The 14,489-nt window shown below is 37.2% G+C and overlaps 1 protein-coding gene across 9 annotated transcripts in view; it reads left to right on the top strand.

The window, feature by feature from the left end:
- Window positions 1-14,164, top strand: part of DLG2 (discs large MAGUK scaffold protein 2) — a 1,520,398-nt gene extending 1,506,234 nt beyond the window's left edge. For all 9 annotated transcript variants that reach the window (XM_031963714.1, XM_031963717.1, XM_031963716.1 and 6 more), the window contains 3 exons: window positions 3,012-3,121; window positions 7,268-7,359; window positions 12,159-14,164. In XM_031963714.1, the coding sequence (XP_031819574.1) occupies window positions 3,012-3,121; window positions 7,268-7,359; window positions 12,159-12,265 (309 nt within the window). In that variant the 3' untranslated portion in view covers window positions 12,266-14,164. The remainder of the gene's footprint in view (window positions 1-3,011; window positions 3,122-7,267; window positions 7,360-12,158) is intronic.
- The last annotated feature ends 325 nt before the right edge of the window (window positions 14,165-14,489 follow it).

Below are 14,489 nucleotides of genomic sequence, written 5' to 3'. Positions count from 1 at the left end.
ATATGCTCCCATAAAGTGGCATATGAGCAAATGATTATACTAATTCAGAGCCAAAATTGTAGCCAAGAATACATACTGGTTCTTGAGTAAAAGGAAAAATAAAAGCAACCTTCCAGCATAACATGTTTGTTATCTTTTTTGATTAGTGATGATGAATTGAACATCTTTCCAGTTTAAATTTTGAAGTCTTAACTTGAGTTTATACCAGCAAAACAAAACCAAAACTGTTAAAATCAAATCAAATTGGTACATTTAGTCAGAAACAAAATTGTTTGCTACTAAATTCCTTCACGAAGTTAGTTCATGGCATCTAAAAGTCAGTAAATTGAGATACAAAAAGATTTAGGGGCTGGTAAAAAGCCTATAGGTATTACTTCCATTTCTTCCTCCCCACCCCCAGTTCCAGGATCTTTTAGAGAGAAAAGTATGCTCAATTCATCAGCAGCAATAATCAAAAAGATAATAAACATGTTATACTTTTAATATAAAATAACATAACATAAATAACATTAAAAAATAAAAGAAGAACCTACTCCTCTCTGTACAATATTCACTTTCTCTCCACATACAAAGTATTTTGTCTGCATTTAATGGGACCGTAAGGGGCTGAACGTATTGTAGGGAATGTTATATACTTTTTCCCAGGAGTTCTAGTAAAGAAAGTTCCTGTTTCTGAGTATTCTTTATAATCTAGGCTAAGGCAAATAAATTACACTGATTTTTTTTTCCTACACTTGGGAACTTACATGGGTAAAAGCATGAAGTCTTCCCTTGTAAAAAGCCAAACATCAATTCCAAGGCTGCTTTTCAAAACAACAACAACAACAACAAAATTAAGAAACCTCTTTGGCAATTGCTATCAAGGATGATTTAAGAGGCCTGAAAGAAAAATCCTACTCTCTGGTGATTAGAATATAGGTCACTGAATGTAGGCAGCACTTTGAAAATAGATCTCTTTTGAAAAACATATATGCATATTCCATTACTTTATTTTTCAATTAATTCAATTTTAATTAATTTAATTAATTCATTTTTTATTTTCTCTCTCCTACTCCTCCCTCCATTTAATACAAAAACAAAACCATTGCAAAAAATATGCCTAGCCAAGGGAACGGCTTTACCAGTATAGCTATTAACTAAGAACAACTATGAAAAATTACAGCACCCAAATTTACATGGATCTCAATATAAAAGGCCATTCCTCAAAATTTATCCAAAATGTGAAAATTAATTCATAAAAATGGACCAAAAGGACAATTACAGAATAATTAGACAATACCATTAGAAACCATGCTCAGTCTTTATGTGAGCAAAATTTAGAGGAAAAGTTTGGTTTTTATTTGGACCAATATAATATTTTATAGTCATGCTTCCTATTCTGAAATTAGCCAGGCAAGTTCTTGACCTGGAGTCTTTTCTTTCTCTGGCATCTTATACTTCCCTTTAACCTCTAAAAATCAGCTAAAGTGTTAAATGTGTGATCCAGATGAAAAATATTGAAAAGGAAAAAGTTCAATGGGGGCTAGAGAGTTGTGAACTGTTCTAACTCATATTTTAGTTAGAACATTATCCAGAGGAAGACTATTAGGATGGTGAGAAGAATGGAAACCATGGCTTATGAGAAATCAGGGATGTTTATTCTATTATTTATTTATTTACAAGGCAATCAGGGTTAAGTAACTTTCCCAGGGTCACACGGCTGGTAAGTGTCATGTGTCTAAGATCATATTTCAATCTGGTACTCTATCCACTCTGTACCACCTAGCTGCCTCTCCTTTTTTTTTTTATTTAGAGTCATGTATTCTATTAAAGAAGCTTGCTTGCTTTTCTTCCCTCCCTGCTCTCGGTAATACTAGACCCTAAGGAAAAATATTACCCAACCTGAAATCTTTAGAATGTGTTCTGGTCAGGGAGGGGTAAGCAGATTCTTTCTCAGTGTCATAACATCACATTCCTGTCCATATGGTTGCACATCAACTACTTCCTTCAAAGCCAAAGGCTTTAAATCTTAGGGTTTTATTTTTTCAGTTTCATATTTTCTATTTTCCTTTTCCCCTCTCACTTTATCCAGTAAACTTTAGGTAAAGGGAAAATATAGTAAACGGGCAAGTTAACATTAATATAATTCAAGTCCTAGGGGTAAGGCCATGATATATCTCTTCAAGTATTTGAAAAGCTATTAATAAAAACTTGTTTTACTTGGCCTGAGAGAAATCAAATCATATGCTTATATTACAGAACCAGAATCAATTAATAGAGATTATGAGGTATTTTATATTTGTTTAAATATGAATACATGTATATATATATATTTCTTTTGTCTCAATAAGAAAACTTTTCTGATAGAGGCATATCCAAGTGGAATGGTCTGCATCTGGGAATAGTGAGTTCCTTTTTTTAAAATTTGGTTTCTTATGTAATATTTCATTTTCTCCAAGTTACATGTAAAACAAATTTTAAGATTTGTTTTTAAAACTTTGAGTTCCAAATTCTCTCTTCCTCTCTCCCCATTCCATGTCATTGAGAAGGTACATGTGAAGATAAACAAAACATTTCTATAAAAATCATGTTGTTAAAGAAAACATAAAATTCCCCCCCCAAAAAAAAACTTCAAGAAAAATAGTTTTTTTAAAAAGGATGTTTCAATTTGTATTCAGACACCATCAGTTTTTTCTCTGGGTATGGGTAGCATTTTTAACCATAAATCCTTCAGAGTTGTCTCAGACAATACAAAAACAACTATAGTTGTATTGCTGAGAATAACAAAGCCATTTACAGTTGATTATCCTGCGCTATTTTTGTGAGGTAGTGAGTTCCTAATTACTGGAGGTGTTCAACACACCATTCTTCTCCCCATTTCATTTGGGCAAATATAAGTAAAATCTTCTCATGTGGAAGGACTGTAGCACTGAGTGGGAGATTAAGTTGGATGAGCTAAAGTCCTTCCCAAATGTTCTCATTCTCTGATTTTTTTTATAAGACCCTCCCCCCTCCCAATCTCTTTCCACCAGGGCAAACACTGCATACTTGATGTATCAGGAAATGCTATCAAGCGGTTACAGGTCGCACAACTCTATCCCATTGCCATCTTCATTAAGCCGAAGTCATTGGAGCCATTGATGTAAGTATACTGAAAGTCATCTCTGTTCCCTCCTTATCCCTCAGGTTCCACAGTAATGCCTTTTTATCTGTGTTTTGAAGCTGATGATACTACTGCCAGATATTTATGTATTCCTTTTCCTTCCTGCCAAATCCCTATAAAATTAAAGTTTATTTGACTCACCCTGGGGAAGAAAGCCAATAGTTTCTTCAAAATGTGTGCACTCCTGTTTCCTAAGTTTTTTTCCCAATTTCCCAGGATCTGAGGTAGTGGGGAAGGAGTGAGGTTAATTGTTAAAAAGCAATAATAATTGAATTGCCTCTCATTTGAGGCAGCAGTTCCAGGGGAAATAGAAATAAATGAGTTTGGGTATATGGAACAAGTGACATTTTAGATTCTTTCCCTTGGCATTTAGGTTTGCTCTGCAATAAGATTTTACCTTTCCTTAATTACAGTTCTAAGCATAGGTCACTATCATCAATAATACTTTCTCTCAAAAATCCGACAACTATGAATTATACCAATAGCTCAAATTTCTTGTCCAAATATCAATCAGCATAAATCTTGCTTCCAAATGTCCTTAGTCCTTAAACTTGGGAAAAAAAAACTCTCATTATTTTTCCTCTTGAATTCTTGATCTTCTTACTTCTGATTCCTTCCTTCTCCACAGATCCCAAATTCTTTCCTCCTTAAACCAGAAAGCCACCAGGAAACATTTCATATTAGAGGGTTTCATTTGTACTGATCCACAATATTATTTGAGTCTGGAAAGTACAGCTTATGCCAATAGATCTAAAGGGACACACATCTATTCCATTGAGGTGTACTACTTGTAGGCAATGAGAACTTTAGGGATCCTCTAGGTGAATGAAATTGCAAAGTAGTGTATTATAGAAAAAAATTATAGAGTGAAAGGGAACATTCCTATGAGAAGTCAGGGCAGAGTAGGACCAGAGGGCTGGTAGTCCTTAGCAGCCTTCCCTGACAGTTCATGAGTTCATCATATGCTGCCTTTTCTCCTTGCTACCTCTCTTTGGACCAATCACTTAATTTCCCTGGATCTCAATTTCCTTATGTTTAAAAAAACAGGCAGAGGACTGGACTAACGATCCCTCTTCTGTCTCTAAATCTATGAATCTTATTTCTTTCTGAAACAGACACAAGTTCAAAATCACAAAACCCTAAAAAGGCTTTGTCCATTTTCCTCCAGGTACTGTCCCTTCAATGTTTGGTTCCATCTCATGGAGTTTCAGATTTAGCAAAATTATGCACAGTGACTGCTTTGCTTCCGGGGAAGAGGGGGGTGAGGGAGGAGGGGAATGAGTGGAGGCTAATTTGGTACAGCTGAGTCCCCAGGATCCAAGGGCAGAGAAAGTGACCTTTGGACTAAAGCAAACTTCTTGGGAGCATTTATTCCCTCAAGTATTTTTACCCTTAGAGATTGAGTTGGGAGTAGGATCGGGGACTCTTTCTTTTGCTAGGTCAGCTGGAACAAATGCATGGCCCCTATCACTTCTCAGGATTGTAGTATTCTTTATATATTATTTCATTTCCAGCATGAATTTTCATATCCTCTTTCATAATACCTCAGTAAATGCCTGCTTGACTGGCTAAAAGCACATCAAATTCTGCTTTATGTTCAAAGGGGCATTTGTTTTTACATTATAAAAAACCATAAAGCCAAGTCTCCTTTACAACAGATCTCTTCTATGTATTGCCTCTCACCCCCAGTTCCGGGAATCTCTCCATGTCCAGGTGAAAATCTCTTTTATTTACACCCAAGTTCAAATCCTGCCCTGCAGTTACTAGCTGGGTGACTCCTACACAAGTCATTTAACTTCTCTCAGTCTCAGTTCCCTTACCTGTAATATGGAAATAATAATATCACCTAAATCAGGATTATTGGATCCGATTATCCCAATAACATGTACTTTGATAACATATACTTTGCAAACCCTAAAGCATGATATAAATACTTCTTATTAATATTATTTTCTTAGCAAAGGCACTGGACTTAAAAAGTCAAAATATCTCAATTCTATACCTAGTTTTGCAACCAATGTGACCTTGAGCAAGTAAATGGAAAGTAGAGTCAAAATAATTTCCAAGGGTGAAGGAAGAGCATTAAAGGGTTTTTATAAGAAAGTCTTAAAGGAAGCCACAGGTTCCAAGAGGTGCTAAGAAAAGTAGGCAGAGAAGTAACATAAGCCTACATAAGCACCCAGGTGAGACTTAAGATATTATACATCAGGAAGAAGAGCCAATGAGCCAATTTGGCTGGAACAGAGTGCATGAGAGTGAGCAGATGCCGTGTTAAAATGCATTTAACATAAAGTGCTGCCATATCTCAGTTCCCTGTTCTAAATCTGTCACACTCAGGTGAACAGGAAGATGCCTAAGCAGACCAACTATAATATCTTAAAGACTAGACCCTTATATTATTCACCTTTGTGTCCCCCATAATAACTGACATTCAAATAACACTAGGAAGTTTGGATAACACTTTCTACACATTATCTAAAATGGGAACAGGAAGGAGGCCAGAATCATTGGATTATAAAGTATGTTGAGGGGAATCATATATAAAACTTGTAAGGTGAGGAGGGAGGACCCTAGAATATGAATGGCTTTGAATACCAAAGAGAGGATCCTGAAAGTAATGGGCACAGGAGTTTATTGAATAGTGAATTGACATGGTTAGACCATTTTGATTGTAGAATGGAGTATGAAAAACAAATACTATAGTAAGTTCTTGTAACATATCTAAAAAACATGAATCTCTCTTCTCAAAGAACTCATATTCTGATGAGAGAGACAACATTCATGGAAGATTTCAGCTTCAAGTCAAAGGTCCCAGGGTCTTTAGGGTACAGTGACAAAACAGTTGCTAATACCTCTTCTTAAATGCCATTTCCAATGCTAAAATCATATCAGTTTACAGTGTTAAACTAAGCAACTGCACTAATAACTTGGGGATGGCAAATTTCTTTTCTGGGTCTTCAGTAACTGTGGCTGAAGCACCCCTAGGAGCAGTGGCCAGGTTGTTCTCCCAGGATGATAGCTACAGACACAAAGCATTGCTATTGGAGTTTATTCCAAACTTTCTTGGGTTTGGGGGTTCTAGGCTATTTCCATTAGAGTGAAGGAGAGGTTGTAGTTAAGTTATAAGTAGTCATTTGACTGCCTAGCAGGTTATAATGCTCAGGGTGCCTACATTGGCTTTTCTGCTGTGTGTATGGCCATAGGTTGACACCTAGAGAAGAATGTTGGTCCCTTCTTCACAGGAATTGCTTCTCTGATTGATAGCTACATGAGCAAAACTAGTGGCATGGCAAGGAGTGGAAAAGCTACTGGTGGTATGGCATGGCTGCTCCCCTTCAGGCTGGCTAGAAGCTGGTCTAGAAGCAGATTCAGTGATTTAGGGGAACACTGTCATTCCCAAGGCAATTGAGTCTAGAGGCTTAGGCTAATTCCATCAGGGTCTGAGGGAAAAGGAAGGTGAAGGTGGTGCTCATGGCTTGACTTGCCTGGCCCCTTCTCCCCCTTTTTTTTTGCCTTTGATACCTTATTGCTTCATCTGCACCTTTTTAATCTGTAAAATCGGACTTCTAACATCTCCTCCAAATCTAAATCTATGATCCTATAAACTCCATGTTAGAAAGATCCAATTCTGTTAGGTACAAGCATCCAACAGAGAACTGACAGAAACAGCAATTATCTTCTTCCTGTCTCCTTTTTCCCTCTCACTGACATTTGGAGTATTGGGGTATGTACTGGGAATCACATTTTAAAATGAACATTGACAAAAATGAACATTCTAGAGGAGGGTAACTAAATGCCATGTTATCTGATAAATATGTGGAAAAGCAAGGTGATTTTGAAAGAAAGCACTGTTGGTACAGTGAAAGAAGAAGGGTGAAGACATGACAGATGTCCTCAAGTATCTGAATTCCCATTACTAAAACTATGCAGGTTAAGGCTGAATCCAATATTTCTAGGCAATCCATTCCTAAATTAGAAATAAGAAATTTCCAAGACAGTTGTGTTTGCATTTTATTTTGTGGTATATATGTTGGGGAGACAGATTGCAGAAAAGCAAGCAGTTTCAGAAGTCACAAATTCATTTATGGTATATTTTAACTGACATATCATCCTTTATTTCCCTAGGGAGATGAATAAGCGTCTCACAGAGGAACAAGCCAAGAAAACCTATGACCGAGCTATCAAGTTAGAGCAAGAATTTGGAGAGTATTTTACAGGTAAGCTTCCATCAGTGACTTCACTCTGTGCTGTAAACATACAAATAAATGCCCTGACCCATGAGATAATGACTGGGTAACATCCAGGGCATAAAATTGTCTTTGGGAAATTTAGGGTGACATGAATGTATTGGATACTCTGTAGTAATTTTCATTCAGTGCCTTGCTGATCCAGAATCCACACCGCTCAGTTTTGGCATTAAGCAATGTTTGTTGAAACACAATGAATAGAATTCAAGTTTCACATAATTTGAAAAAATTCCAAAAAAAAAAAAAATGCTTAAAAGGGAATCTAAATAGAAATGTCTTTTTTTTTCCTCTTTCATTTAAATATCCTTTAATCTCACCCATTCCATTTACCAGAAGCTGAAGAGTTCTTGGGTGCTTTGTAAAGGCTGCCCAGTCTTCCCAAATCTAATGGGGAATTTATTCCCAGGAAACACCAGATATAGTGAATTTTCTTAAATTTTCTTAAATCTCTCACCTAGTAAAAGGACCGTATAAATTAATTTGTGCCAACAGATGCTCTACTATCTCTTGGAGCTCCTATAGTAATGAGAGTCCAGGTTCCCAATAACTACCTCCTAGGATTGTTAAATAAATTATCATATCATAATCAATACTTCTTTCTACAAGCATTAATTAAGTGCCTGCTGTGTGCAAGGCACTGAAAATACAAAAACCAAATTGAAACAATATGTATATTGAACTGTTTGAATTGAGCCTCTGACTTTTATTAGCAATATGACCATGGTGGAGTCACTTAAACTATTTGACCCTTGGTTTATCACTAATAGAGAATAGTAATGTCTGTATTGCCCACCTCACGGGGCTGTCATGAACAGCAAAACAATTAATACCTATGAAACTTATTTGAAAGTGCTTAAGAAATAGCAACTATTGTTACATAAAGTGCTTTACAAACCTTTATTGTTTGATCATTTTTTAATCATTTCTGACTCTTCATGATCCTTTTTGGGATTTTCTTGGCAAAGATACTGGAATGGTTTGCCATTTCCTTCTCCAGCTCATTTTACAGATGAGGAAATTGAGGCAAACAGGATTAAGTGACTTGCTCAGAGTCACATAACTAGTAAGTGTCTGATGCTAGATTTGAACTCAGGAAGATGAATCTTCCTAACTACAGGTCTGGGACTTTTTCCATTGTATTACCTGGCTGCCCACTTCCTTGGACCTTAGTCCTGTTTAATGAGATCTGTTTAACAAGAGATTGGAAGTAGGTAACTATTTTATGCACATTAAAGTACTATATAAATGTTGGCTATTATTGAGTCCATAGAATTTATAGGACCTTCAAACAGGGCTCTACTTCATTAAGTGTTATCATCCTCTTGGCCAAAGGGCAGACATAGGACAGTAAGAGAGAAAAAATATCATCCTTTCTTCCTTCTTCTTCTATATTCCCATATTCCTATATTTCCCTTCTGATTTGAAAGGAAAGATACCACTATGGATATACAAGAAACTTTCAAAAATTGAAGGATCTTGGTGTACAATGACTTTAGTCAGAAGACCCATGTTCCTGTCCTCACTGCTCATATGACCTTGAGCAAATCCTTTAATTTCTCTGGGCCTCAGCTCTCATTAGCAAAATAAAATTGTTGGAATACATGATACCCAAAGTTCATTTTAGGCCTAACAATCTATGATCTGGATTTCCAACTTAAAATGCCCTTCCTAACAAGACTTCAAACACTTTCAGCTGCCTGTCCTTGATTGTTATTCCTAATACTGCTTGCAGATGGCCCCGATACTAAGATAATTCTCTTTGTTCAGGGAAATTAGTAAATTAAAGCATCAAATTATTCCTTTATCCCTGAAATGAGAAAAACTAAGAGAGTACTGAAGAAGGAAGAGCTTTGAAGAGAAAGCATTGCCACCTGTCCAAAACATTGTGTGTTAGGAACAACATGTACATTTGACTACTCATAATAATTAGGCTAGAACCCATCCCCACAAAAAAAAGGCAATCCAAAAGCATATTCTGCCTCCAAGGGCATTTGAATAAGATTCTTAGATGCCAGAAGGACAAATCTGAATAAATACCATTTGAAAATCTCTTGAGTATTCATTTCTAGTATTCTCCTGTCCCTATGTCTCTGCCTTAAGACTGAGAAAGATTTTTTCTTTCAAATAAGTTTGGAGGAACAGAAATCAGCTCAATTCAGTAAGTTGCAAAGGGGTGATTTAGGCTTGATTTAGGAGGAAATTTTCCCATCAATTAAAGGTGTCCTAAAGGAGAATTGCTTGGGAAGGTAGTAGGTTCTCCTTTCACTGAAGGTCTCCATGAAGAAACTTACTAACCGCTTGTTGGGTAGCCTGTAAAGGAATTTCTTTTCTTAATAATGGAATAATGGAATGGAATCAGAATCCCCTCCCTCTCTGAAATTCTGTGATTCTGATCATCAGTTCTTCACATGGCAGATTTCCACAGTAATATGACTGATGGGAAGGTTGAACAGACAATATGTGCCTGCCTAATGAGCAATCCTCTGTAATTTAAAAAGTACTTACTTAGACATTTCTTATTTCCAAATAAGGGACATGGCCTATCTGAATTTTTCATATCCACTTTATCCAGACTTTAGGAAATGTCAGTCATTTAGCAATTTGTACATGTATTCAGTGGGTTATGTGAAGGGAAAGGTGAATTAATTACTAACAGGCAAGTTATTTTTCACCATAAAAGGACATGCATGTTACAGTGGGAAAGAATATTGGATTCAGAGGCAGAAGACCTAGAATTCCAATTTCACTATCATCACAAGTGCTGCCTGGCAGTCTTTGTGGTCATGTTACTGAAATAATAAGAGTAATAAAAATAGCATTCTTTAGTGCCTATCATATACCATATGCTGTGCTAAGTACTATGCCAATATTATCTCATTAACCCTCACAACAACCCTGTGGTAGATGCTATTATTATTCTACAGAAACTGAAGCACATAGAAGTGACTTGGTTAACTTAAGGTCATAAAGGTAGTACGTGTCTCAGGCTAGATTTGAACTCAGGTATTCCTGATTCCACTGTACCTAGTGATATGGATAGAGCACCAGGCCTGTAGACATTTCTCATCGTCCAGTGGATATGGATTTTACTGTTTTTCATTTCTCTATATTTTCCAGAAACAAATTTGAAAGCAGGTAAGCAAGAAGGGTCTACTTTTTTTTCATAGACCCATCCATCCCTAGAGATATCACTGACAAATAACCAAATTAGTGTAAAATTGTGTTTTAAGAAAAATCCTCAAGGACATGCTATGGAATCTTCACTTAGAATTGTGTTATCTCTCAATTAAAAAATGAATTTAAAAAATCTTTTACCTGCCATAGCACCTGGTATTGAGATATTCCCAGTGCCTTTTTGTGTTATATTATATAACAATAAAGACAATTTTTTTTTCTTACAGGAAATATTGGAAACCATGGCAATAGTAAATTATAGGACATTTTAAAATGTAATTTGAAAACCAAGTTTTATTAAAATAAGACATAATTAAAGAACTGTTCCAAAGATCAAGCCTCTAGCCTATAGCTCAGATGGTGAGAATTTCTGACTGAGGATGCTAAACTAGGGAAGAATAGAAAGAGAAATAGGAATCTGATTTTTGCATGAGTAAACAAATGACAAAGAGATAATGTAGGGATGAGTGAAGTCACCATAGTTTTATAATGCTGACTTCTTTTAGAGACCTGTCAGATATGGATGGATGAATAAGGAGGGAGGGAGGGAGGGAGGGAAGGAGGGAGAGAGGGAGAGAGGGAGAGAGAGAGAGAGAGAGAGAGAGAGAGAGAGAGAGAGAGAGAGAGAGAGATGGAGACATATAGATATTGAGATATTTTCAGTGACAGAGAAAGTAATGTTTTCATCAAATGACTTTCTCTTTGCAATGTGCACAGAAGATTTTGGAAAATTTACTTAAATTTCTACCTAGTTATTTTTATTTTGCTGAAGCAATTAGGTTAAGTGACTTGCCCAGGGTCACACAGCCAGGAAGTATTAAGTGTCTGAGACCAGATTTGAACTCAGGTCCTCCAGACTTCAGGACTGATGCTCTATCCACTATACAAACTAGCTGCCCCTACCTAGTTATTTTTAAATAACGACCATATATTCCCTTTTCTATTTCATCATAGAATGATTAAAATGAATAGATAGTTCTAGCTGATGGTAAGTGCAAGTTAACAGATGTACATGAGAAAACCTTTATAAGAGTCAGACACTACTGAACAGCAATAATGATTAACAAGTTTAAAGTTTCTATTGATTTGAAAACTGGTTAAATGAATGTAACTCACTTCAATAATATTTGAATTAGGAGACGAAGAAAGTGAGGAAGGAAAGGCCTTCTCACACAACCTACTATATGCCAGGCATTGTTAAGCACTTTCTATATATTACCTTATTTGATCCTCCCAACAGCCCAAGGAAGTAGGAGCTATTATTGTCAGTTGAGGAAACCAAGGCAGACAGAGATTAAAGGCTCAGGGTCACATAACTAGTATCAAAGGCTAGATTTGAACACAGTCCTTCCTGATCCCAGTTCTAGCACTCTTTCCACTGTGTCACCTTCTTGTCTTTGTTAGAGAGACAATACATATACAAAATTCTGCTACAACATCCAAACACACAAGAACAAAGTCTGGGAGCCAGGTGATGTACCCCAGCAAAATTTGAGGAGAGAAAGAATACTTTGAGCTAGAGTGGTCCCAGAAGGCAATACTTTTTACTTTACTCAGAACCTCTAAGAATGACCATAAATGTGTTTTTGTTGCAGCTATTGTTCAAGGCGAAACCTTAGAAGATATATATAACCAATGCAAACTCGTTATCGAAGAACAATCCGGCCCTTTCATCTGGATCCCTTCCAAGGAGAAGTTATAAATTAGCTGCTGCACCTCTGATGATGACAGAAGAGTATTTAGAAGAAAAAAAATATATAATATACTACGTGGAGGCTTTTATGTTTTTGTTGCATTTATGTTCTTGCAGTCAATGTGAATTTTATGAATGTACAACACAACGTGTGTGAAGCCATGAAGGAAACTGAGGGGCCAAAGGGTAGAAACTCAAGGACTTTTGCCGTATGTGGGAAAGACGTTATGTGCTCAAAGTGCCAGGTGTAGGTATGGATTTCTGATGGGGCTCTCTGTCCAGAGGTTCGAGCCGCCTCCTCGACTCGACGGGCACCCCAACCTGTTGTAATGGCTGAGTTCTGTGTGTTGATTGCTTTAAAGAAAAGTTCCCAGCTCTTGAACCTCACCAAGCTTGTCATTGCACATCTGTAATTGGTACACATGGAATTTTGTAACTATGCACATCCCTTGATTTCTTAGAAAAAAGAGACAATGATTTTAAAAAATATATAAGAAAGAAAGATAATGGTTTCCTTCAGAGACACCATTGTGTCAGAAAGTGATGACCATAGAGTTGTTTTCACTAGTACCTGCAAAGGAAAACATTCCATGAAATTGGCGAGTGAACGGAGCATTTACCTGATTGATGGTGGGGGAAGGGGGGGTTCCATCTGGGAATAGCTTTATGATTTTTGATTGTCTATTTTACCATTTATATACTGAAAGAAGGCACTTAAAGATGGAATAATTTATAAAATAAAATTATATTAAATGTATAGAAACTAATTTATATAGGTGAAAAATGTTTTTGTGAGATATTTTGTAAAGGCTTAATTAATGGAAAGGCATAGTTTATTACACCCTCAGAAGACTGTCAGAATTAGAGAACCTAAAAGTTGCACTAGTCTTTCGGTTGTTGATGATTTTTAAGCAACCACTTAATTTCTTTAAAAGTCAGACCCCTCTCCTCCTTCCTAAGTTTCCTCCCATGTCAGAAAGATGTGAAATTGTGGAAGAAGCCCTGGATTTGGAATCAAAGACATCTGAATTCCAATCCCAGCTCTGTTGCTTATTATCTGTGTAACACTGGGCAAGACACTTCTCCTCTGGTCCTCGGTTTCCAGATCTGTAAAAGGAGGAGATGGCCTATCTGATCAGTGCTCTTTCCAGCACTAAATCCCATAATTTCCTATTGGCTCCTTACAATAAATTCCTACAGAACACCGTCCTCTAATGAATTGGCCTCTAGGCTCTTTTTGAGACGCGGTTAAGATAATGCAGCTTTAAGCTGATGGTTCTTTAGAGGACAAATTAATTGCAGTGACTTAAAGAATAATGTAGGTGTTTCTTTAAGGAGTCCTAATTGTGAGCATTGGACAGCTCTTTCCCAGCTTCCCTCCTAGAATGCTCAAAGGCTGAGCCGATGTTTTGGTACAACTCTAGCTGACCCGTAAAACTTCTTTCCACTTCCTTCACCGAGGGTTTGGGAATAGACAGCTGGGGTCAATATGTACCTTTGGGGGACTTTATCACAGATCTGCTGAATGTCTTGGAGGATAAGAAGGGAAGTGTCTGTCTTGGGAGCTACAGTAGCGCTTGGCTGGATAGTTCCTTGCTAGTCAGAGACCACGCCATGAAAGGTTGTTCCAGGATTCTGAGGTGAACTTCCCTCACAGCCTTGCACAGGGATGTACCTGGATCAAGTAGAAAAGAAGGGAGATAGGCCCCCCACACCCCCAATCTCACTAGTAAACTGAACCAAGAAACTAAGGTCAGCACTAACTAGTTGTTCTTTCACATCAAAGCTTTTTCACCCAGTTGTTTAGGGAGAAAAGTCTTGAGTAACCTTGATTGGAACTGACTATGGATTCTCTCTGTGCAGAGGTCAAGCCCCACAGCCTTATCTCGGTGGCATCCAGACCTGGCAGCTATGTCCTGCCACACTGTGCAGTAAACAGGTGCATCAGCAGGAGTGAGGAGAGACAAGGGCAACCAACAGCCATCAGCGCTGATGGTATTTCTTTGCAGTGGAAACAGAGGAGATAAGTCAGGTCCCTTTTAGAGAAATTGAGTCATCCACCTTGCTCTGAATACCATCTGTCTGTCTGACTGCAAACTACCCCACTTCCTTTCCAAAAAAAAAAAAAAAAGATAAATAAATAAAAACAAAACAAATCCATCTGTGCATTCAATTAGAGTCTTGGGTCAACAGACTAATTAGGGCTAGAGATGCATTCCCAGACCATCCCCCA

Source organism: Sarcophilus harrisii, chromosome 3 (genome assembly GCF_902635505.1).
Source record: "Sarcophilus harrisii chromosome 3, mSarHar1.11, whole genome shotgun sequence".
Taxonomy (NCBI): Eukaryota; Metazoa; Chordata; class Mammalia; order Dasyuromorphia; family Dasyuridae; genus Sarcophilus; species Sarcophilus harrisii.
This window is presented reverse-complemented; position numbering and strand designations above follow the sequence as displayed.